This window comes from Rhizopus delemar, genomic scaffold (genome assembly GCF_000149305.1).
Source record: "Rhizopus delemar RA 99-880 supercont3.4 genomic scaffold, whole genome shotgun sequence".
NCBI lineage: Eukaryota > Fungi > Mucoromycota > Mucoromycetes > Mucorales > Rhizopodaceae > Rhizopus > Rhizopus delemar.
Window position 1 is genome coordinate 2,664,323 of NW_027137830.1, and position 25,775 is coordinate 2,690,097.

The following is a 25,775-nucleotide window of genomic DNA, read 5'->3' on the forward strand; positions in this document are numbered from 1 at the left end:
ATGATTTCAAAATGAGCATGCGAAAAAAATAAGAATAGCGTACAAAAAATTCATACAGCCAAGTGAAGTTTGAACAATGGACAAATAAAATTTTATAGTGGCCAAGTAAATCTAAGCATATTATATTAAGTTTTAAAAAGAAATGATCCAGCATAGGTTACATATTTGTGAGAATAATATTTCTACACATATTCATAATTATTAGGTCTAGTTTTCTTTCCAGTAATGAGATGCTTGTGAATGATTGCTATTGGAAGCAGTCTCTGATACAGATACCAGAGATATCATGTTTGTGGGTACATTCCTATCTTTTCCTACATTGTCCATCGCAAAAGATTCATTCGAAGATGGTACCCGTGTAGATGAAATAGATGGAGAACCAAGAGAAGAATTAAGAGGTTCTTTGGCTGAATACATAGGTGGTCTCGGAGTGAGCGAGGTGGAAAAAGAGGATGGGAATTGGGGAGGATGTTGGTGATGTTGCTGTCTTTGAGGAAACATAGCTGGTTCAACAGGAGCAACATTTCCAATTGTACGATCATCGTAAGAAGTGGTGTCATCTATTTCAGATGCGCTTCTATAATTCTTTTTATTGCTGCTTTCGCCAAAAGATTTAACCAACATTTGGCTATGGTGATGTTCTTCACTTCGATTAGGTCGTTTATGACTTGAAGAATGATTTAATTCCTAAATATAAACAAGAAAGATTACAAACATGAATATCAATCTTATAAGTCTAGATTCCTTCATTGTATACCTTATGACAACTCTCACAGATAGAGGTATTTGGACCTGCCCTCATACTACTATCATTTCGAAGAGCCTCTACCAGTAAAGTAGATTCAATGAGCTCAAAATAAACTGTAAAAGCCTAGAAGTTGATTTTAGTATATTTCGTTCGCATGTTCTACAATCAATGTATCGTTACATCTGATTCGCTGCCAATAAACGTGGTTACTTTAAGTATATTCATGATTAAATTAACTACAAAAGTCAATGCTAAACAAATCAAAGATTTTCTAGCAATATTCTCGATAAGTTTGCTGTTATTGCTGGGTAAAGTTTTGGTGTTGTTGATGTGAATCAAAAGTCTATCCGTTTATTTTTAGAATTAAAAAAGCTTGTACTAGGTGGGAGAATACTGTTACTAACCTTCTGATAAACATTCCACTAAGAAATAAATTGGCCAGTGCGTCTCCAACAAAGTTTAAGATGATTACACCAGAACCCCTATAGTTACTTATTAATTTTCTTTTCTGGTTCATTCAGTATCTTGATTTACCATGTAGCCCAGCAAGTGGAACCATCACCTGGAGTTTGCATCATAATTGTTCGCTGAATAGAAATAAAAGTAAGCTCATAGGGCCAATCAGCAAACCGCAATCCTATAAGCAGGATACCAATGCCTTTGATCCAACGAGAATATCGATCTAGTTCCAATATGACCAAGCGCATAAACATTACAACGTAAAATAGTAAATAAGCTATTCAATACTAGTATTAATAAAATATAATTTTTCTACAGTCTGTCTAATTACTTATATGCCAAAGACTACAATGTAAAAATTGAGTAAGATTATTTCTGATGATATAATGTAAAATTAAGCTTACGAGACTAATAAAGGAAAGTATGCGCAGGTGCTAATCTCAAACAATGGAATTATCCCATACAAAAATCTGTGAATGCCCAAGACAGTAACCTGAGCCATGTTTACCAAGTGACTTTTCAAAGATTTTAGCATTCATTTTTTTTTTATCTTTTTTTACTTACATTTTTCCTCGAGTTTTAGAGTATTGTCTGTAACAAACAAGAAAATTTCGTACGCTTACTAGCACAGCTATCCACATACCAATCAGGTTGATTCGTAATACAACCCTATGCCCGTAAGGTGACAATTCTATCATATGCGCAGTAATAATCAGAGTAAATTTCCGTAATAATTAAGCAGTAATATTAGGTTTGGTTCTCAAAGATACATTCACTTGAAAAGGAAAGGAAAGAAAAAAAAAAAACAATAGAGGAAAGTTCTAAAGAAAAGAAGAGTCTAAAACCGTTTGTTATTTTAAGCTTTCTCTAATTAGCTTTGAAGCCTGAGTGGACGGTTGCGTTACACAAGTAATACTCCAAAAGGAACAATCCGGGGAGACCTTGGATTCAATGATTTCCCCACATTTTTACCTTCAGTTCACAGGAACATGATTCGTATTGGGTCATTAAAGCCTAAAGATATGAAGAAGAAAGGATCGAGTTAGATCAGAGACCATCATACATGAATATTGATCTGAGGAGCAATTACTTTTATCCTGCTATACTCACACGTCACAGTAGTTCGGGTATTAAATAGCAAACCAATTTTTTTCATTGCTAATGTTCTAATGGAAGTGTCTTATATAACAAATCTTATGATTTTTCACAACAATTAATTGACCGTTCACCAAAAAAAAAGCTACTAAAAAAGTTGGGATAAGATCATTCATTTCTTTGTGTTGTGAATATGGTTTTTACAAAGCTATTTATTAATGTAGTAGTTGAGCTCAGTTGTATATATATAAAAAAATAGATTATAAACTTCATGCTTTTAGATAGGTGAACTGTGCATCAGGTTAGCAATGAAGTATCTGGTAACTGACAGTAAAATAACATGAGAATTTTGAGTAACAAATTGTAACTGCTCCCGTCAGTTACTGTATGAACTTAACCCATAGCTTGGCCTTTTATTATTTTTTCCAAGTTTGCTATAATTTTATTTGCCATACAATATGTATCACTTCAGGTTTCTCAAAATTTTGCTTTCATTTAGCAAATATTAAAGGATACATTAGGGAATCTCTCCCGTATCTTTCCATGATCGTGCCAGCAATTCTTGTACAACTAATACGAAAAGCCACGCCGCTTACATAAATAAGTTTTTAGATAAACCCTTTTATCCCCGTAAAATGGAAATTTTTGAAAAAATTGATCGGAAGTTAAAAGCAAACTTGCTTTGTTTGCTTGTTTTTTTTTTTTTTTTTTTTTTTTTTTTTTTTTTTTTTTTTGAAAAAAAGTTAGTCATGAAAACGAAATGAATTTATCATTTACTTAAACTTCACAGTCTTCTTCTAAAACATGGATACCCCAATGCGTTTTTATCATGAAGATGATCGAGATGATATCTCCGACGAAAATAGAATGAAAGCAGCACAATAGAATACACATCTTCATTCTGATTGTTAAACTAGATCAGTCTTAAATATAATAACTCCGTATATTTCCAAAGGATATATTTATGCAAATAGCATTTGAAAACAAAATATATTATCTTGTTATTTGGGAATGATGGTTTACCTGTACAATAGGTTTTAAATCAGTTATATTCAAATTCAGAAAAATCAGAGAAACAAAATAGTCAGAGGAAATCATTTGCGCCAACTTTAAAAAATAAGTTTAGGCATTTTATTAGTTTAACATTAACTAAAAAGGATGGATTTAGTTAGATTGAAGCATTGAAATTAGTTGAATATTTAATCCTCTCTCTTTTCTTTTCTTTTTTATCTTTTGTTGTTATCTAAACATAATGAGCGTTTTTGTGTAAGACGATGGGTTTAGGAGCCTTGTAGGAGAAGATGGAAAAGAGGCTGATATTATGAACAGCGTCACAAATTACGTTCAATGCACAGACCTCAAGCTTCTTGAAAAGAAGAAGAAAAAATGGCTTACTTCAATTTTATCATGGTCGTGTTGACTTTAAATAAACAGGAGCCTTCTCTAAAGGAGTAGCCCCCATAAGCAGAAAATTCGGTCAGGATGCTGGAGGTTCTTAGAGTGCTTTTGGAGAATAGTGCTGTGCTTCTAAAATAATTCTGGAAGCACAATATGAGTTTCTTTTACGTCTTAATGAATCAAGTAATGGAAATGCTAAAGGTTGTTGTCAAGAATGCCGAACTTGGGTCCGTAATAATTATATGGAATGCAAATGGTTTCCTGACCTTTTTAAAGAAGATGGATACGCCTATTCAATGAAAGAAATTGAAGAAGATCCTCCATTGAATCATAAGCTCTATTTCCACGTTTTTTGAAAACACTGTCCTGTCAATCTTTATAAAAGAAACTATTATTGTTGCGTAAATCTTAAATAAGTGATAAAGGTGATAACTGCACCAGAAACCTACGATGACGATTAATCTTATAGTTCCTGACAATCTGAGTTAGCCTAAACCAACAATCTGTTTAACTCAAAATGATAATTGCTTCAGCATGAACCAACGAATAGATTCACTACTCGACAGTTATTTTCACTAACCAACAAAATCCACTATACCAACTGTAAATTAGACTCCATCTATTTCTATTTTTAATGTAGTCTGGATACTGATGAACATTCTTTAAAGCAAAATTTAAAACAATACAAAGCATATAAAGTCTAAATAATGGAAACATTATATGTAACCATGCTATAAATACTTTTTTATTTATTATTTTTGTTGTAACATATTCATCTCAATGACGAATAAAACTCAATCATTCTGCGCATTCCCTTCATGTGCCTAAAAGGGAGAAAAGGGACTTAATAGCGCTGTAAACGAACATGGTGAATATGAATTAACATTGAGAGCTACATGAATTAGAATGAGATCAAAAGAGCAAACAACACATTAAGCATACTCAACATATTTCCTTTTAATTAATGCATTTTGTTCCTCTTCGGAGCTGGAAGCAGTATCTTCAGAGGGTGTTACAATAGTGGTCAAGCTGATTTTATGAACGATTGTTGAAGCGCCAAATAATCGTTTGTGAAAATATATATAGTTGGCAGTGGGAGCAAATAGTTCGGTAGCTTGACGTTTAGTTGTAAGGTAAGTAATTAATTTTCTGATTCCCCGGTGGTTAAATAAAACCGTTGCGATCATTCATCCAGTCGAATTGGAATTTTAAATAATCTGATCATTTGAATGATCGAAGCATTTTCTTTGGCTGACTTTGCAGTTTCCAAAGTATTTAAAATAAGCGACTTTACTGTTGAGATTTGAAAAGATGATATGGATGTCGGCGAGCATAGATTGACTGCAATTGACGGAATATACTGTATCTCAAAAAGACAGAGACTGTAAACTGATCGGCAAGTTAAGGCGAAATTCTCATGCACTCTCCAGCCTTGTAAGTACTTTAACACGTTTAAACAGGTTATAGGTTGCTTAATAATTGATTAGATCTAAATTAAAAGCTTTGCACTTGAAAAGGATTATATTAACATCATCAAAAGCAGTAAGGAATCGCTTATCCAATTATGCACAATCTGTTTTTTAGCTTGCTAAGGCTGATGTCAGAAAATGATTGGAGATTCCTCGTTCCTAATCCTTCCTATTCTTCCTCTTCTTATTAATTCATCAATTCATCTATCCAACTGAGAATTTTACTTTTTGGAATCAATGTCCTATACCTTCTCGCTGTTGATTCTGTTAATCAAGACCATATTTGGCCTTGAGAACTAAATCAAGTCTTTTTCTTTTGGTGAAAATGTTAAATCGTAAATAACAATAATCTTTAATGAATAATGGATTCGAATAAAAAATCTTTATCTTTATATAATAAACTAAAACAAGTGGGAGTTTGATCTTATTATTAATCCGTTTTTTTCCAGACATGGTTGATCCTTTAATTGCTTCAACTCTGTGACGATTGATCTACTCTTGGTGTTGTGCCATACCGATTTCCTCTGTAAATACTCCAAGAAAACGGTGCTCTTTTATACTCTTGCTCAAACAAAGATTTCATGAAACACACATGGTCTCGCGGCTTGCTGCTTTCAAAAAAAAACTGAAAACCGACAAAAACTGTAAAAAGGACCACAAAGATGTTTGAGATGATTAATTTTTGTAGTTTTTATCAAAATGAGTAACTCTTTTCTACTAAATCTAATATTTTATTTTTAAGAATTTGTATAAAGGCTGAAATAAATGCATAAATATTTTTTATCATTGTTGCCTTCTATTCTATTTTATATATGTATATAGTCCTTTGTTGCACTGCTGATTCTTGACTACTGCATTACTTTCAATACTGTCGTATGCTCTTTATGGGGTTTTTAGTGTATGTCCTTTTATATACATTAGTGAATACTACGTCTACATACTGCCGATGTAATAGATGCAACGCTATGATAACAGGAAGAGAGCATAAAAGTGCTCGTCTTCCATCTTACTCTCTTGAGCTTGATCCTATAGAGCAATTTTGGTTTATAATTATGATAAGATCAAACGCAGTCAGCTTTAGGACAAGGAGGATTTAGTTATCAGAATAACTGAAGCTTGTAATTTCGTTCCCCACGAGTATCCAGAGAATTTTTACAGCACTCAGTAAATGTATTTGAAAAGTGCTTAGAGGGTAATCCTATTTACCAATTGTTTTTCAACCATTGACAAGGAAAAGGCTGTCTATTGAGATTTAGAAAACCGTCTTTTGGGAAATAAAAGTCATTTTGTTTAATGAGTTTAAAGATATAAGAGGGAAATTATATGGGAAATCTGTCTTCACAGCTATCAAATAGGTCTACAGAGTGTTAAATAAAATTAAGAAGACGCTCTATAAGAACCGTTTCACTGGTCTTAAGATCACTAATACTACTCCAATAATGACCAAATTATTCTTAAAAACATAGGCAAATGAATTTTTGGACCAAACTAGTCTCAAAAAATGATGGAATTTTCTAAATTCCGATCAACGTTTGCAAAAAAAAACTTTCATTTTTCGGGAGAAAAGGGCTTACAGTACTTCCACCATCAATTGGACAGCTTTTTTTGTATGGTTGCGCAAGGAACGTTTTCACTTTCTATAATAATTTTTATTCTAGAACTCCAGGTATCAATACAAACGTTTTTATAAACTGCTGATTCAATATAAATTGAAGTCATCTGAATTAGCTATGACGATATGATGGCTGTTCCTAAAACACATCACAGCATCAAAGAGATCTATTAATGTGTCAGTGCACCAATGCAATCTACACCCTAGCTTTTTTTATATCTGATGCTATTAATATACTAAAAGCACTATGAAAAAACTTGGGATTTTTGTTTGGATAGAAAACATTTTAAGTTATGTATGGGTTTTCCCAGAGTAAGTAACAACAACCAGAAGGTTTCCCGATTCAAAGGTTATACAGGTATCACCTGTTCATTTTTCACAGCTTTCTTTTTTTTCTTGATATCCCATTTCGTGCTCCATCTGCTTTTGCTCACGATAATGTAATAGGCTGCTGGATATGATAGTTGTATTTTTTTCTTATTGTTATAATTATAACTCAGAAAAACTACCTGATATCTCCCATCGTTGAAACAACCTGAAGGATCATTTATTATAGCCATCCAGTCAGTTAAAAGAGTATTTTGTACTTCAAATAAGACTGTTAAACAATATAAATACAGTGAAATATCTTACTAAAGTAAAGACATTCAGTTATTATTATTTTTCACATGCTATTTTCTGACTTTAAATTATATTTTGCATTTACAGTTCTTTCGAAGTGACTGTTATTTAGAACAGGCTGCTTCATTTTCTTGATCTTTATACTTTTAATTCCTGAATATATAGTACTTTTAGACTTTCCTACGTCATTTGTACATTTATTCAATTGTCTGATTGATTATAAAGCAAAAGAGGCACATTTTATTTGCATTGATTTGGCTAATGTGAACCTTATGAACTTCACATGAACTCTGGCTTGAATGATATGCTTATTAGCCATGCTGACGAAACATGATTGTAAACTTAAATATGATATTTACATGTGTCCTATTTGTAAGTCCGAGCTTTTATGAACAATCATTGCCAGGGTTAGCAAGAATGACGAGCTTCTTTTTACACACTGCTTACCTTACAATCTGATACTAACAAGGTTTATGTAAAATCCTCAGTTATATCGCACAAATTCTTTAAAGAAATGTTTGTTTTTATTATCAACAATTTATCAAAATTTTCTGCAATAGGATAAGAAAATAAGGTAGCTTTGGTCACTTTAATAGCGCTTTACAACATAGCAAAAAAAAGGATTGATTTTATGTTTGGTCTATTCACTATGGCTTTACTTAATCTTAACTATGCTCTTTTTCAGTAAGCATAGATAAAGGATGGACTACCGCTGAGCATATAAACAAGATTTATTAACATACTTTATCTATTTTTTTTGTCTTTATAAAAATGGTGGCTATTAGCTTCGAATTCCTGCTTTATTTATTCACTGGTTTAAATATTAACAAATATACAATTTACTGCAAACATTATTGAGAAACATTTTATAGATAACATATAATTAGCAGCATAAGGAAACGATAGAGGCCTTTGTAAGCATTCTTTTTTTTACTAATATATGCATATGTGCTACTACAAGTGAATGTAACTTTGAATATTCATTATCAGTAACTTGAATTTACTGTATTTTTGAATATGGATTATGTAGTTTTGATATAAGAGGTGCAACAATGACATTATGCTCTAACAGTCTTTTTTATAATCTATATTACAATGCTGTTTTCATCTCTATCAGTAATTTGTATAAATATGTTTCCTTGTACGTTTTCTCGAGCGTGTGGAAGCTACTTACGAATAATAAGAATTTCAGCACTAGTCAGACACTGCCTTGCTTATATAATACGCATACTAGAAATGTTATTCTACTAAAATTTCCATAAAGATTTGCTGGTAAGTATTTAAAGATGAGAAATTATTTCAAAGTCTGCGCATAAATCACTTATGAGTCAAGTTCGCCTCGTGGAGATTTGTGCTGGATCTGAAGCAGACTCCTCTCCGCAATGCTGACATGTAGTACGCAAATGTAAATCAACAAAGTAACAGATGATTATCCGTTGAAATTCTAGCCACAAAACTGTTTACAATAGATCCTTAGTCAAGTATTTATTGTTTGATAATATATTCATGTATATATTTTTATGATTTTATGAGACTCTCTGAAAAGGGAGTAGACACTTTATAGTATTATAACTAATTCTTTTTTAATTATAATCACAGGAATCGATCTCAAGTAGATATTAAGAGAGCTCTTAACCATCTAAATATTTTATAGAGATACCAACGTTTGATCTCAATGCAATAAACAAAGTCTCTGTTTAAAAAATTTGAAGTCGGAGGATACTATAGTTCTCAGATCTCTTGTCAATTGAAAGAAAAAATTTTTTAGAATCAAATTGTATTTAAAAGACTCCGTAACTCTATAAAATCCGAATTAAACCCTTTTCGATTAGGTTCTTTCAGGTTTTTAAGACAAAAAAAAACATCAACTGTTTTTTTGGCCACTTGCTTTTGAATTTTTCAACAATTTCTTTATATTTCTCAACTCATTTTTACATTCATTTTTTCCATGGCTATACAAGAAATTGAAAAACACAGTTCTTCCCCTTCACCAAATGGAAGTTGTATGGAAAGCTACAAGCTAGAGGAAAGAGCAGTCGATAACGGCATTGAAGAAGATAATTTATCAACTGTCAATGAATTTGGTCACGGGAATGGTAATTTTATGACAGCTTTCTTCAATGTTACCTGTATTGTTGCCGGCACTGGTACTTTAGGTCTTCCTCGTAAGAAAAAGAAATTGGACGGAAATTTTTTTCTTAGTAGTATGTGAATTAATTATGTTTCAATAGGTGCTTTTGCACTTGGTGGATGGCTTGGTATTCTTATCATGATGTTGGCATATTTCATGGCAATTTACAATGGTGTCATTTTAATTAGATGCTTGTATTATAAGCCTGGACAACGACTTCATGATTATAAAGATGTTGGAACTGCAGCATTTGGATGGGCAGGCTACACCGTCGCTTCTGTACTTCATTTTCTTAATTTGTTTGGTTGCCCTGCTCTTTATTTAGTGTTGGCTGCCAGTAACCTACACTCTTTACTTATTGATACGGTTGGTTGATTTCATAACACTTGATTCTCGACTTTTTTTTAAACATTTTGAAAATAGAAAGGTGCTCTTACTTTCAGGTTATGGGCAGTCATCGTTGGTGTTATCCTACTGATCCCTTCTTTAATCGCTAAAACTTTAAAAGAAATCACTGCGCTTTCTGCTCTTGGTGCTTTGTGTACCATGATTGCTGTTTTCATTGTACTCATCCAGGGGCCAATGGATCATAATGCCCATTTAGAAAGAGTAGTTGTTACTGATTCTGTTATTTGGACTGGTTTTCCCTCTGCTCTAGCTACCATTGCCTTCTCGTATGGTGGTATCAATACTTATCCACATGTAGAACATGCCCTAAAGAAACCACACCAATGGAAATATGCTCTTGCTGCTGGTATGTCAGCTTGTACTGTCCTTTATATGCTAACCGCTATTCCTGGATACTGGTCTTATGGCCGTGATACGCTTTCTCCTGTATATAATTCACTTCCTGATGGCGCAGGAAAGATGTGTGCTATGATTGTGATGACCATTCATGTCATTCTTGCTATCCCAATCTATACCACATCTTTCTCTCTTGAAATGGAAAAATGGATGATGGTCACCGATGAAAGGCTTGGCAAAGTGAAGGCTTGGTTTGTACGAGCCATTATTCGTACTTTCTGTATGGCTATCCTGGTCGTCTTGGCAATGTTTGTTCCTTATTTTGATGACTTTATGAGTCTCATTGGAGCTCTGTCAAACTGTGGCCTTGTTTTTCTTTTGCCCGTACTATGTTACTTGAAGTTAACCGGGATTCGTAACAAGCCTATTTATGAATTGGCATTCTGTGCCCTCACCCTCTTGTTGGGCGTTGTTGGTTGCATTTTTGGTACTATTGATGCAATTAAAGCGCTCAACTCAGATTTCCACTCATAACTCTTATTTTACATATTCCTTTCTTATACATGTTTTCAAGTGTATTCATATTTTAAATACTTAAATACTAAATGTTATTTCTGATCCATTAAGACACTGTAAATATAGAATAGAATCCCTTATTATAATTTTAAAATATATAACATATAAAATATACTTGTACTTTTATCGAGAATATGTTGTATATCGTGCACGTACATTCACCTTTGATAGCAGCCTCTTGCCCTGGATGAAGAAATATCAATAAACAGGAATTTGAGAAGAGCAATGCGTGCTTCTACCCCATGTTTTCTTTTTGTTCCAATTATGTATTCCTATAGGCGTTCGGATACTCTTGAAATTCTACATCAACAAATATAAAAAAAATCAGGAAAGTATCTGATTGGCCAATAAGAGTAACGTATATTTTTGCATCTGATTGTAGAAGATGGAACTTTTTTAGTGTTACAATGTTATTTGATTAAGTAATTTTCTATATTTCATGCTTTTGGGTTATGTTCTTTTGTTCGTTTTTAAACGAATTTGTTTGATTATGTTATAAAATAGAGTATTAGAATCAGTATTAAAATACAAATATAATTAAACAAAAAAAAAAAAAAGCAGTAAATCTCAAGAGAAATAGAGAGATACAATGATGTAATATTACTTATTGCTATTTCTGATCTTATGCACCAGAAGAATGTAGTCAACAACAGAAAGTTTTGGATGTAGTAGAATATGCCAATAACAAAAGTTGTAATGTTTATCTCTGCATATAAAAAAAGCTCAGCGCTAAACATGCCACTGAAGTTCCAAAGTAAAAATACATAAATATGTGTATCTTTCTTGTTAAACTGAGACGGTAGAAATGTGGACATTCTTTGTCTAAAAAAGCCTTTACATTGATTTTATTCTGTGTACCTTTTCTTAATGTCAAAAAATTAAGGCGGCATTTAGATGTCAAAATTGACAGAAAATAACAATATATAGCTATTCGCACGTGCGTGAGAAGATAAGCCAGTTGATTGTAAACATCTTGTTGAAAAAAGACACACGAATGAACAGAGAATAGTAATATACGGGAAAGCTTCAGTAGAGTATTGTTTCATTTATTTAGTTTCATAAAACTAAATCATACACACACACACACACACATAATATATATAGTTTGGTATGACAAGTTATTCACATGATATACGCTATTGAATTTAGAGGGAAAGCACATGAGGTGTATTTGTATAAAAATCAATATAATTACGGGCTACAGTTTTTTTTTTCTTGTTTTTTTTTTTTCTCTTTAAATGCAACTTGTCACAGTTTTCCCAGCCACTTGCGAATTATGCGGTAACTGGATTCCAGCTCACTCTGTAAGTTTCATAAAGGTGATTATAATTTGTAACTAAAATCATATTTTCATAGTCTTCCTGTCCTCGAAATGGTGTTCACCCTTCTCAGTGGAGTTTAGAGAAAATACAGAGTGAAAATGAATGCCCAGAAGAAGTTGAATTTGATGCGTTAAAAGACAAATACGAACAAGAGCTTGATAATGACATATAACAGAAAAGCAGAACTTAAAATACCATTTATATACCCTATCTTTCTCTTTTGATTTATAACAAAGCAATCTAATTCATTTCGATTATAATCCTCTTAAATAAACATGCTTTCTTTATTTTAGCATCATAAATACATTATATATTATTATTGAAAGGAGTGATAAAGAGGATGTAGTTCATATTTTACCACGTGTAATTTCTTTTATGTCGTAACAAGTAAGTAGCCTTGCTTCCTCTTCTCTCTTTGCCTTTAAATAATCCCCGCCATTGTAAAGAAGAAAGCAAAAAAAAAAAAAAGAGGTCACATTAAAGAAAGTTTTATTCGGAAAATAATCATAGAGAAAAGAACCATAGAAGAGAATGTTATAGTAAAACACATAAAATTGAAATGACAAGTTTTTCATTCTTTTTTATTATCATTATTTTATCTCAATGACTATTTTAACATCCTCTTTAATACCACCTTCTACTGCAAAATTATTATCTTATTTTAGTAATAACAAGTTACATGTCCATCAATATCAAAATCAAAAGGGAGAACAAGTCATAGTAAACACACCAACTTATGTTACCATCGTGATGCGTAAAGATGGTACTCCGACAATTAAATCCACCAGTAACTACAGTAGTAGTAGCAGTAGCAGTGGTAGTAGTGGCAAAAGATACAGTCCACCAAAGCAACGTAAATTGATTTTGTCAAATCTAATACCTCGCTTATCCAGTCACCATCAACAAAATAATTGTAAAAAAGTTAATACAGCTAAAAAGGCAGAATCAACGAGTGGTGACGTGAGACGATTTCAGGAATTACCACATGAATTAATCATTCACATATTGTTTTACTTGGATTATAAGTCTATACTCACTTTATCAAGGGCAAGCAAACAATTTTATACTCTTTCACACAAAAATCATAATTTATTATGGCAATCCATATTTCAATATGACTTTAACTTACACCAACCGTCAATGACACCTTATTATCAATTATATAAAAATCATTTTGAATTACATAAAAGATGGAGACATGGTCACGTAAGGACAAAGTACTTGACTGGCCATGATGACAGTATCTATTGTCTCGTTTGGCTCGGTAAGTATCACATCATCAGTGGCAGTCGTGATAAGTCCATTAAAGTGTGGAATCTTCATAATACCACATGTCCTTTACAACTCACAAGGGTTCATCATGAAGGAAGTGTACTTTGCCTAAGGTTATCTAAAGACAATCTTTCGCTTGTCTCTGGCTCATCTGATTCAACCTGTTTTATTTGGTCCTTGCCTACACTTTTACCAGAGAAACGTTTAGTGGGTCATACAGGTGGTGTACTCGACATTTGCCTGGTTAAAAACTACATTGTCAGCTCCTCCAGAGACAGCACGATTCGAGTATGGGATAAACATACAGGTCATGAGCTCAGGCGATTGACAGGGCATGCGGGGCCAGTGAATGCCCTTGGATCACAGGGCACACAGGTTGTCTCAGCTTCAGGTGATACAACGATCAAATTGTGGGATATTGAGACTGGGCAGTGCTTAAGGACATTCAATGGGCATACAAGAGGATTGGCTTGTATCAAGTTGGATGGGTGCTTTATTTATAGCGGTGGACAAGACAATAAGCTAAAGATATGGGATATACAGACTGGCCAATGTATTTCTTCATTGTCAGGTCATTCTGACTTGATTCGTACTATTGATACATTTGAGGTACATGTTTATTAATAACAGTTGTAATAAACTAACAAAGCCAATAGGGAAGAGTAGTGACGGGAAGCTATGATAGAACAATAAAGGTTTGGGATTCAAAAGAGAATAAATGCCTGTTGAGCTTTCAAAGTGGACACTCAAGTTGGATATTCAATTGCTTATTAAATCGTACAAAAATAATTAGGTAAGCTATTCAGATATTACTGCGAATTTAAATACTTATGTGAGCAGTGCTGGTCAAGACAAAAGAATCATGGTCTTAGATTTTGGTTATGATTTAACATTAATTTAACTTTTACATAAACTGTATTTAATCGCTCACTTTCTTCCTGTTGATTTAAAAATTCGACTATTCTTAAATGATGAGTGTTTCCCTATTCTTTTCTTTCCGTTCTCTTTCTTTCATTGTTAATCATGAAGCTCCCCCCCCCTTTTTTTTTTAAAAAAAAAGTAGTCTACTTTTATACTCTTTAGTTTAGTATACTATCATATAATTTAACAAGCATTATCAGTTTTAGCCATTTTTGCTTCCCCTCTCAAAGACATGTCAACCACTTCCATTGACCTTTCTAAAGGCCAATTCAACGCAAAAGGGGGATAAGACATTTTTGTCACAGTAACAAGAATAGATGATCTCCTTGATGACGATGGCTTTCTCTTGGTTGAAAAAGTCGTGGTTGTATGTACGACCTTTCATATCTGAGAACCAAGTAAAGTTTGTCTTTTACATCGAGTCAAGCTTTGCTCAAGTTTCTATAATTGATATATAACATTCAGGTGGAAGCACAGATGGCTTCAAACTTCCACAAATTGATGGTTGCAAGTGAGGAGGAACGCTGCCATCCTGGCCGGTAGTTTTGATTTGAGACTAATCAATACTCAGTTCAGTGTTACTCTTTTGAATCAATTAAAGGCAGAGGATAATATGGTATTCCGCCGTTTGGGTATTAGTGAACTCATCACGGAGGTCAGTAGCCTTAAGGTAGTCCAGACGGAGTCTGTTTAGCAAATTTTGGATACTTATGAGAATGGCGCGTTGACCAGGTGGAACATAGACTCTTGCTTTATGCTTCCTACTGTTGGCAACCGTAATCAATATATATAATTTTTTTTTGTATTAGAGATTAAAATATTAAAGTGGAATATGCATAAAAACTTTTACATGGTTCATGTCTTTCTTTGTTTCGCTTGGTGGAATCGCTTGCGGATTTGCTCTTCTGACCATTTTGCTCATTACTGTTTGTATCATCCTTAAAAGAAGTAAAGCATCATCCCAACACATTTCTGTTCATAAAGAAATTGGGGAACAGCATCCAGCTTATGTTGAACAAGAATTAAAAAAAAAAAAGCCTTTCGTGGCATAAAGACAAAACTAAAAAATAATAAAAGCTTTTTTATTATTATTAAATACAAAAAAGAAAAAGTAGAGATCTAAAATGCATATAGTTTTACTTTTTTTTTTCTTTTTTTTTAGCAAGTGAAAAACTATACATAAATACACAATTAAAACAAAATTCTTTAATCAATGTCCATTTCATCCTTCTTCTTGTTATCTGAAGCATCTTCCATAGGAGTATCAGCATCTGAGGCAGGAGTAGCGTCTTCACTCTTAGCAGCAGGTTCTTCAACCTTGGGAGCAGGCTTAGGCTTGTTCAAGATGGGGTTAGCAAAGTAGATGATGGCTTCTTCTTCCTTCTTAATATCGCGGCTGAACAAAACGGGTGTCACGTTCTTGGGTGTTTGAGCTTGCTTGGCATTTTGTTCATCCATCCATCTTCCTGCACGTTCACAACGTTCAACAATATCTTGCTTTTCATGAGCAGGAATATGAGCATACTTTTCATCACCGCTCATAGCTTCTTGAGTCAAACGTTGAATGGTTTCACGAAGAGCACGCTCAGCGTGAGGACGTTCTTCGGCTTCACGATAACGTTCAACAACAGGGTTACCAATTTTCTTTAAGGCTTCAAGCTTTTCAACATAGACAGACTTGGAGGCATCATAACCTTCGTCATAGATCCAGTCAACAACGGCATTAAGGTCTTCAGCAAACTTATCCTTAACATCAGGATCAATGTATTCAGAAAGAGGGCCTAAAATCTTGTCACGCATTTCGTAACCATATTCTTCAAGAGAGTTCTTGGCAGCTTCGGTAGCAGCAATGAGCTTATCGTTAGCGTACATTTGGCTTTCTTTTTCGGTGTACTCATCTACGAGTTCCTTGGAGATAGCAGTGGAACCAGAGACAACTGGGAGATCACCAGTCTTGACAAGCTTCTTAACCTTCTTGACTTCCTTTTCTCCGTCCTTGTTCTTTGTTTCTTCATCGACCATCTTTTCTTCGACAGTATAAGCTGATTCGACAGACAAGATGCCGTGGATATTAAGTCTAACTTTGACCTTAATTTGAGCAGGCTCGCCGTTGACAGGTTCAACATTCTTGATGTTAAATTGACCAATCCAGGGGTTGATACCACGGGGTAAGAGCTCGGGATTGGCGTAAACAGCTTGCAAAGTGAAGGGTTCACGACGGTGGAAAGTCAAGATCTTGGTAGAAGGGATAGAGTTGTTGTTATCAAAGACAACAATTTCAGTATCTTCTTCTTCAGGGGTGGCTTCCCAAGTAAGCTTGATGGGGTAAGAGCAAATGTCGTTCACACGGAAATCACGGACCTTGAAAACGGGGGATAACATGGCACATTGAAGAGCAGCACCACGGGCCATGGCTTCATCTTGATTTAAGGTGGTAGAGACGTCCTTACCAAAGAACTTTGAAAGAGTAGTCTTAATAGCAGGAATACGGGTAGTACCGCCCACAATTTCAATAAAGTCAATTTCTTCAGGCTTCATGCCAGCATTTTCAATGGCTTGAGTTAAGACGGTTTCGGTACGGCTGAACAAGTGACCAGCCCATTCTTCAAATTCTTCACGGCTGACCATAGCAGAGACATCCTTGTCATCCATAATGGATTCAATGTTGACAGGGGCTTGGGGATTGGCAGAGAGAACTTTCTTACAACGTTCAGCGGCAACACGGAGACGCAAGAGAGCCTTCTTGTTGGAGTAGACATCAATCTTGAATTTTTCCTTGAATTGTTCAGCAAGTTTTTCAACAATGACAGCGTCAAATTCACGACCACCGAAATGTTGATCATAGGCACTACCACGGACTGTCAGTTGACCCTTTAAGAAGGAGACAACAGAGACAGAGTATGAAGAGTGACCAATATCAACAAAAGCAACATTTCTGGGTTTTTCTTCGGGCAAATCGAGCTTGGTGATACCGTAGCCAAGAGCAGCAGCAGTCAAATCATTGACGAGACGCAAGCAGTTCAAACCGACCATTTCAGCAGCAGTAAGAACTGCACGGCGTTGAACTTCAGTGAACCAACCAGGAACAGTGATGACACAATCAGAAACGGGACCCTTGATTTCAACAGCAGTGATATCCTTAATCTTGTGAAGATACATGGCTAAAAGTTGAACATTGGAAAAGACTTGTTCTTCACCAAGGTAGTTGACCTATATCATATCATCTTAGTCCTCACTTCTCATTTTTTTAAACTCTGCTTACCTTAACACCAGCTTGGCCATTAGCATCAGCTAACTCAGCCATAAGGTGACCCTTTTCAACTTCTTGAACTTCAGGGTCATCAACGGTACGACCAGCAAGACGCTTCAAACTGACAACAGTGTTCTTTGCGTTACTGATTTCTTGTGTCTTTGCACCTTCACCGAGGTATCTTTGTTGAGGACCAAAGGATACAAGGGAACTATCAAAGTAATATTAGGATACTGAATAATAGTGCCTTTTTTTATGCCTGTTTCTTACGGAGTTGCACGGTTGGAGACTTCGTTACAGATAACGTCGATACCACGGTTACGAGCAACAGCAATAACAGTTTGAAGATTACCAAGATCAATACCCTATTTATAGTAAAAAATAAGCGCGAGGTGTTTAATAAATATGATAAATGTGTATTTATGTTGAAACTTACAACAACTGACATTTTATGATTTCAGTAAAGTAAAAGAGTTAAAAAAAAATGGTAATTTTTTTCGTATGGATTTTTAGGTCCAACTATTTTCACTTGGAGCACTCCAATCAAATAGCTTTAAAATCAAACTTTCCACAACTTTCTTACAATTTCCACAGATAGAGACGTCACTTTTAATTCCAAATAAGCCACGATAAAAAAAGGACAGTCAAATGGATGAAAAGTTAGACCTAAAATTTGATTGGTTGTTGAAAGGCAATGACTGCATGAACCAATGCTTTCTTTTCTTATATTCTCTATTTGTATTGTGCTGAATAATGATGAATCACATTTGATGATATTAACTTATTAGATTATTTAAATCACTAGAACAAGCTATCTTTTGGCTTGATTGATATATCAATCATAAAATACATTTTAGAAATTAAAAGTGGACTGAATCTTCACTGCCAACACATTCTTATAAACTACACAAGTACTGCTATGAATTAAATTAATCCAACTACTTTTATTCTCAATAACTGCAATATATTTAAGAACATATTTTTCAACTATTGAAACAGATCAAATCTTATTGTATTGGTGCAGCCTAGGAAAAATGATTTGTTTAAATTTGGTATGATTGAGATAAAGAATACATGTTGTTTATACTATTCCACTTTTATCAAATTCAAAAAAGTTGGTCACTAGACTGAGTTGTAGATGAGTCTTTCTCCCTCTTATAACCTGTGATTTTGTTATAGATGCTTTCAAGAGTTTGTTAATGAAATAAATTCAATCACACTAGACATTTGAAGATGCTTGAAGGCTGCTGAATTTCACACAGTCCCTTTAAGTGGTCTACATTTGATGTCCTAATAACAATGGCATTATTGCAGTAAAAAGTAATTAAGAATTGCAGGATTCAAAATATCAACAGCAAGTGTCATATTAGTACGACGATTATGCCAATACATTTTGAAGATCTTTGTCCCTTGGCTTTGTTAACGTTTCCCTTTGATTCATTTATTATGTAAAATGAATTTCATTAGACTTTAGATAGGTTCATTTATTACATATTAGTTATATTTAAAATAGGTATACAGATTGAGTTAATGGTAAAGATGAGACAGGATCACAAACGCATTCTTCTCCATCAGCCATTACTTTATAAGTTTCAGGGTCCACTGTAATCTTTGGCATGGCATCGTTTAATTTCATATCTTTTTTGGATACTGTACGACATCCCTTAACAGCCTCCGCTCGTTTACGCAGCTTGTATTTTTGTACGACTCCTTCATCTAGAGACAATTGAGATACAAACACAAAGCATGAAGAGGATAAACTGGATGCATAGGCTCCGTACATGGGTCTAGATATAATAGGTTCTGTCGTTGGAATGGATCCATTAGCGTCACCTATGTAAAAAGATCAATATCTGATCAACAAGTAGCGCTTTTTTCAATACCCATTTGTCCCCAAACAATGATCCCTGCTTTCAAAATAAGCTCAGGCTTCGATCCAAAGTATTCAGGGGTAAAGCAAACTAAGTCAGCAATTTTTCCAACTTCCACTGAACCAACAAGATGACCTATGCCGTGTGCTAGAGCACTGCCATCCTATTTTTTTAGCTTTTCATGCAAGTAGCATAGATATTCACTTACACATTGATGGTATATTTTGCAATATATCTCTTAATTCTATAGTTATCGCCTTCCAATTCTTCATCTTCTCTTAATTTACCACGTTGTTGTCTCATCTTACTAGCCGTCTTCCAGGTACGAAGGACGACTTCCCCTATTCTTCCCATAGCTTGTGAATCCGAACTGATCATACTTATAGCGCCCATATCCTGTAATACGTCCTCTGCAGCGATGGTTTCAGCTCTAATTCGACTTTCCGCAAACGCAACGTCCTCAGGTATCGTCTTTGACAAGTGATGACATACCATCAGCATATCAACGTGCTCATCCAATGTATTGGCAGTAAATGGCCTTGTTGGATTAGTAGAGGAGGGCAATACATTGGGTTGACTACAAACAGTAATAACTATATATATGACTGTTAGAAGAAGAAAAGGGTAACAAAGATTACTTTACTGTCAGGAGCATGTCCTCCACCAGCACCTTCACTGTGATAGGTATGAATCGTTCTACCTTTAAAAGCATCAATAGTAGATTCTACAAAACCGGCTTCATTTAAAGTGTCCGTGTGAATAGTTGCCTAGAAACTGTTGTATGAATACCTCATTTTTAATAAAATCCATCAAGCACTAACTAACCTGAACATCGTATTGATCACAGACTTGTAAGCATGCATCGATGGCTGCTGGTGTGGTCCCCCAATCTTCATGTAATTTAAGACCAAGACAACCTGCTTTGATATGTTCAACCAGTTCACCTTGTTCTGAACAGTTTCCTTTTCCAGTAAATCCAAAATTTAAAGGAATGTCATCTGTTGCTTTCATCATCATTTCAATATGATGATTACCGGGTGTACAAGTAGTTGCATTCGTGCCTGTATTGGGTCCTGTTCCTCCACCAATCAAAGTTGTTATACCACTAGATAAAGCCTTTCATAAAATAAGTACAAGAAAAGGATCGGCTTGATTCTTACCTCATAACAAATCTGTGGACAAATGTAATGAACATGTGAATCAATTGCACCTGCTGTAAATATCTTGCCTTCGCCTGCTAAAGCTTCTGTACATGCGCCAACAATCATACCTGGCGTCACACCATCCATCACATCAGGATTTCCTGCTTTTCCGATACCAACAATGATTCCTTTCTTAATACCAATATCTGCTTTATAGATGCCTGTATAATCAATAATCAAAGCATTTGTAATAACAAGGTCCAAAACTTCATGATCCAACTTTCCAGTAGCTTGTCCCATACCTTCACGCAATACCTTACCACCTCCAAATTTACATTCATCACCATAAACTGTATAATCTTTTTCGACGCGTGCCCAAAGTTCTGTATCTCCCAAACGTACAAGATCTCCTGTCGTGGGTCCAAAATGATCTGCATAGTATTCCTTATCAAGCACGGTGGATGTTGGGGCTGGTAAAAGAGGTGCATTCGAATCGTTTTTAAAGTTCATGGAGGAGAGACTGGATATGATGTTGGGTAAACGGATGAGATCGAGTGGTCCAGTGGCTAAACCATTACCTCCTGTGATGATTTTATTACCACCAATCTCTACAAGTGTTACCGTCTTGAAGTCACCGGGTTCAAATCGAACAGCGGATCCAGCAGGGATGTCAAGCCTCATTCCATAAGCAAGAGCTCTATTAAAATGCAGTGCTGAATTGGCTTCAATAAAGTGAAAGTGAGATCCAACCTACGATTTGATTCAATACATTCAATTTTTGACTGTAAAAAAAAGAAAGCTTTGAGTTTTTAATAGTACCTGAATGGGTCTATCACCATAATTTGTCACAGAAATGGCTAATTTTCTTCTTCCTGCGTTCAATTCAATTTTACCGGGTTTGATGATCATTGCACCTGGTGCTGCCTTGCTGTCAAGAGGCTCAGGTACAGGAAATTTATCATCCGACGGAATAGGCAAAAAACTTCCATATAAGGCGATTTCTAGATTGCCATTATCTGTACAAATAGGATCATGAACAGTCACAAGATAAGTTCCATCCGGAAAGGTGCCTTCTATTTGAACTTCATGTAATGTGTGTATTACACTAGACATGACATGTCTTCTACCCAACATTTGCTTTCCAATATCCATCAATTGAGCAACTGAATAAACACCATCACGCATTAACTCAAGTAACTGGGAAGCTATTAATGCTGTTGCTTCAGTCCTATTCAACTTGACACCACGCGCTAATCGTTTTTGGGCAAGATATCCAACTAGAGTTACACTGTTAAAATAAATCTATTGTTTGTATTTATTTTTTCTTTATTACCTTGATGTAATAATAATTTATCTATTTCGCGAGGTATTAAACGCATTTAATGTAACGAAAAAAATAAAAAAAATAAAAGTTGCAAAGAAAAAGAAAAAATATAAAAGATAGGGGTTAAGTATATTTTCTGTTTATCTTTTTGTAAAACAAACGGGAATTTTGAAGATAAGCTGAAGTATTCGGAGTACAAGTTTGTTTAAACTGGATTTGACCAATGAGCATCAAAGCTCACTCAAAATCACAGGGCAACTTCCTTTTTTTCATTGTAGTAGTCGAGAGTGCAACAATCATCGTTGGTTATAAACCAAGATGGTCATAAATCTTTTATATAAGTTCAACAATTGTATTCATTAAATTACAAGTTGTAAGGAAGCTGGATAACGAGTGCCGGCCATTTTAATCTTTATCTTTAGTTGAATACTTCATCAACCCAAACTATAGTACATTCAGATCATAAAGTAAACATGATGCAAACAAAACATGAAAGCAAGCAGTTTTTAATAAATTAGTAATCAACATCTAAGATCGTTTTCAGTAGCTATCCATAAATAATTAACTTTTATTTTAAATGTCTTCTGTTCCTAACACTAATGTTTGATTTCTACATCATGCTTATGGTTTCGGCCTTTGTTTCAAATATACCAATCTCAACATGCGTTTCTTTTCCTGGTAAGCTATATTGCTATTCAAAGTGATATAGAAAAACAGGTTTGTCAATAAATACCTAACTGCTTGCGAAGACCATCTTTATTTCCATCCTTTTTTTGAATACAAATAAATTTTTTTAGGCATAAAGCTGCATTTCTTTGTCGTAAAATCATATACGTAATCTTATAAAGATAGATCTGTAGATTGGTAAGAATTATCATTGATAAAGTTAAAAAAATCATCTTTGTGAGACTTGTTAAAAATCAACATCTTGTTTATCCTATTTTTATATTTTCCTGGTCTTTTCTTGACTCAATTTCATCTTTTACATCTCTTTGATATTTTTAAGACTAATTGTAAGCCATTCAAAGAGAAATATCCATTTGCTGAGTAATTTTTAATGTTGATACTGTATTTTTTTTAAAAAAAAATTGCTTACGATCTATAAAAAGGCAATTTAAATGTGTATTAGTTTGAGCCAGGTTCTATTATATCTTGTTTTGAACTTAGATAAAATTAAAGTATTAGTGCGTAAAGCTCTACTATGAAACCCTTCGGTTCGATTAGAATTTAACTGTGCTGCTAATCTTTTACAAAAGCTGAGTTAATTGTAGCCATAGTGATTTGCTATTTTTTTTTTATTAAATAGAACCTTTAGGACAATGACTCAAAAATACTTTAAAAAATGTATCTAATGTTTCATTAAATTCAATTCCCTCTCTTCATATTTGCCTTATATTATTTTATATTGCCAGAATCTATTAGATAGAATATTTTTAGGTATGCTAATTGACAAAGACACTATGAAGTTAATCACAAATGAACTACCTAAAAGAAGGATTTGAGAATCCTATCAAGCTCAGAACATCAATTTGTTGATTTCTGTTTGTCACCTACTTATTCAAACATATTTAATATTATTCAAAGCTGTCCAGAAAAGGCCCGAGTGTGGCTGAATCAAGTAATTTAATTTTCTCTTCTTAGGCTAAAGATAATAAATTGATCATATTTATCACTTGGTTATAAACCTCGTACATTTACAAACAAGTACCTCGATTATTTTATTCCTTTTTTCATGACACTTTACTCATTCATTCTATTTCTTATGTAATCTAGCAATACTAATAGATACATACATTATCGTTGCTGCTTTTAAGAGTTGAAATTCCTCATAATCACAAGCGATTACGAAAACAGATGATTTTCTATGTTCTATTTCTATGTAGTGCACCTGTTTGAAACTGAAAGAACATGTTTATTCGCGTTTGAAGGGTCTGATTGCCTTTTTGGTGAATTCTTTTTTTTTTTTTTTTCAAAAGTTATTTTGTGGTAATACGTTACAGTATATGCGATTGATTTTTATGAATTCAAAAGTGCATCAATAAATTGTCGATAAGGCTCAAGAATGGGTTGTATAAGGTCCAACGAGTTTTGTTACGTATTGAATAAAGAGAGAAGTCAAGGTGGACTTGGAAGAAGCCTATACTCCCTAGAATTCCATCCACTACATTTTAAGTACCCACAGTACACAAAGTAAAAATAAATATTTTTTTTTTCTTTTTTTCTATTTCGTAGAAAGAAAATAGGCTAAATTTCACTTTTTTTTTCATCTTCCAAACTGGACTTAGGGTACTCGAACAACTAGGCAATTGGCTAATGAATCTTCTGGAAACGGATATGGGTTGCAAAAGCAATTGTATTTTCACTGAAGCATCTGTTTTTTATGTCCTCAACGTACTGGAATTCGTCTGCCTCAATAGACTTTGACTTCTGCCACAGCTGTCACCTTTCTTCTTCGCGTCGTAGTTTCGCTTTAGCACTGACGCACCTACACCATTTGTGTGTATCGTGCCTCTGAACTTCATGGAATTTTTTCTCCTTGTGGTTTCATCGCCTTTGATGTACCATCAAGAACGGCCCCCATACTACTTCTTTAATCAAGTGGCTGATGATGGAATTCTTCAAGATTTGAGTATCCAAAGTATACGGATCATTCGTCATGTACAATGGTATGAGGTCCTTTCTTAATGGGAAGCAATTGAATGGTTTGTTTTAAAGCGCTTCGCACATGCTTGATAGTCTATAGTATGCTTTTATGTATTTGAGAGGGTTGTCTTTGCAGTTGTAATAGATCGAGCCTTTCGCAAATCGATAATCTGATGAATATGAATCAAAAAGATTACGGATTGTACCTAAACCATTTGAGGAGAAAAACTCTTTAGGCATATCTTCAATGTTTCTTGACGGTATAGCCAGCTTTACCTTGCTTATTTGCTCGGTTGTTGTCTTTACTGTTGCCTCAATCTCTTTCTCTGTTTCTCCGTTCTTCTTCATCTCGCTTTTCAGCGCCTTTATTCTTTTGTTCTTCTCTAAGAGCAAGTTAAGAAACATTCGAACTTTGTTTCCGAATTGAACCTTGGTGTCATTCAAATAAGCAGTGACGATCTTTACCACTTCATAAGAGGCTATCTGATTAGCATACTTCATATTAACTGGCTTGTACGAACAGCAATGAAAGTACTGATGTCGATAGTTGAGTACTAACCCTTTGTAAGTTCTTGGTTTTGTCGAAGCTCTTTGATTGTCTGGCTTATAATTATTGAGGAGTGGCAAAAAGACGTTTTTAAAAAAAAAAGTCAACATTAATGAAGTCCTCCAAGGGAAATGCAGGGTTATTTTCCAGTTCATAAATAAAGATGTACTTCAAAAAGGAGAATGTATGTAACACGAGGGTATGAATATTAGCTACAAGTGACTTGAGTAGCGAAATATATTGTGGCTTCCACCCAACACTAGCGATTGAGTTTTATAAAGAAAAAGAAGAATTGGCAGCATTTTTTATTACTGTTGTCATTTGTGCTATCATTATCTTTTGACAACATAGTGTCACTGATAGAGTGGAGTTAGAACAATGAAACAATTATACGTATAACCTTATACTATATGATATGATGAATAATGATCAAATAATCCAGTACTTTATAACATAATGTCTTGATGATTGAATTATAAACTCTGTCCCTCTTAGACATTATGAAGAAGGTGCTTATACTGTTGCCATTTCAGATACAATACTAAATAGCTAATGATATATGTGCATACAGTCAGTTGTTCAATTACATTGTACTCCACTGAAAAAGGTGGCTAATGACAGCATGGCAAA

At 34.2% G+C, this 25,775-nt stretch overlaps 7 protein-coding genes across 7 annotated transcripts; 3 read left to right on the forward strand and 4 right to left on the reverse strand.

Annotated features, from left to right (window-relative positions):
• Positions 1-207: 207 nt before the first annotated feature.
• Positions 208-973, reverse strand: RO3G_06484 (uncharacterized protein; the record flags this gene model as incomplete). Its single annotated transcript, XM_067661074.1, has 3 exons — positions 208-687; positions 758-871; positions 929-973. The coding sequence occupies 3 exons, from the start codon at positions 971-973 to the stop codon at positions 208-210; spliced, it is 639 nt and encodes a 212-aa protein (XP_067517175.1).
• Positions 974-9,350: 8,377 nt separating this feature from the next.
• On the forward strand, positions 9,351-10,811 carry RO3G_06485 (uncharacterized protein; the record flags this gene model as incomplete). The annotated part of the gene is made up of 3 exons (XM_067661075.1): positions 9,351-9,567; positions 9,634-9,812; positions 9,957-10,811. 3 exons carry the CDS (start codon positions 9,351-9,353, stop codon positions 10,809-10,811), a joined length of 1,251 nt encoding a protein of 416 aa, XP_067517176.1.
• A 1,280-nt stretch (positions 10,812-12,091) lies between these two features.
• RO3G_06486 (uncharacterized protein) lies at positions 12,092-12,347 on the forward strand (the record flags this gene model as incomplete). Its single annotated transcript, XM_067661076.1, has 2 exons — positions 12,092-12,157; positions 12,210-12,347. The coding sequence occupies 2 exons, from the start codon at positions 12,092-12,094 to the stop codon at positions 12,345-12,347; spliced, it is 204 nt and encodes a 67-aa protein (XP_067517177.1).
• Positions 12,348-12,925: 578 nt separating this feature from the next.
• RO3G_06487 (uncharacterized protein) lies at positions 12,926-14,348 on the forward strand (the record flags this gene model as incomplete). Its single annotated transcript, XM_067661077.1, has 2 exons — positions 12,926-14,056; positions 14,241-14,348. 2 exons carry the CDS (start codon positions 12,926-12,928, stop codon positions 14,346-14,348), a joined length of 1,239 nt encoding a protein of 412 aa, XP_067517178.1.
• A 1,226-nt stretch (positions 14,349-15,574) lies between these two features.
• RO3G_06488 (uncharacterized protein) lies at positions 15,575-18,066 on the reverse strand (the record flags this gene model as incomplete). The annotated part of the gene is made up of 4 exons (XM_067661078.1): positions 15,575-17,578; positions 17,631-17,829; positions 17,889-17,983; positions 18,055-18,066. The coding sequence occupies 4 exons, from the start codon at positions 18,064-18,066 to the stop codon at positions 15,575-15,577; spliced, it is 2,310 nt and encodes a 769-aa protein (XP_067517179.1).
• Positions 18,067-19,122: 1,056 nt separating this feature from the next.
• Positions 19,123-21,816, reverse strand: RO3G_06489 (urea amidohydrolase alpha subunit; the record flags this gene model as incomplete). Its single annotated transcript, XM_067661079.1, has 7 exons — positions 19,123-19,451; positions 19,502-19,644; positions 19,698-20,082; positions 20,133-20,256; positions 20,315-20,605; positions 20,650-21,381; positions 21,451-21,816. 7 exons carry the CDS (start codon positions 21,814-21,816, stop codon positions 19,123-19,125), a joined length of 2,370 nt encoding a protein of 789 aa, XP_067517180.1.
• A 2,889-nt stretch (positions 21,817-24,705) lies between these two features.
• Positions 24,706-25,099, reverse strand: RO3G_06490 (uncharacterized protein; the record flags this gene model as incomplete). Its single annotated transcript, XM_067661080.1, has 2 exons — positions 24,706-24,768; positions 24,875-25,099. The coding sequence occupies 2 exons, from the start codon at positions 25,097-25,099 to the stop codon at positions 24,706-24,708; spliced, it is 288 nt and encodes a 95-aa protein (XP_067517181.1).
• Positions 25,100-25,775: the final 676 nt, after the last annotated feature.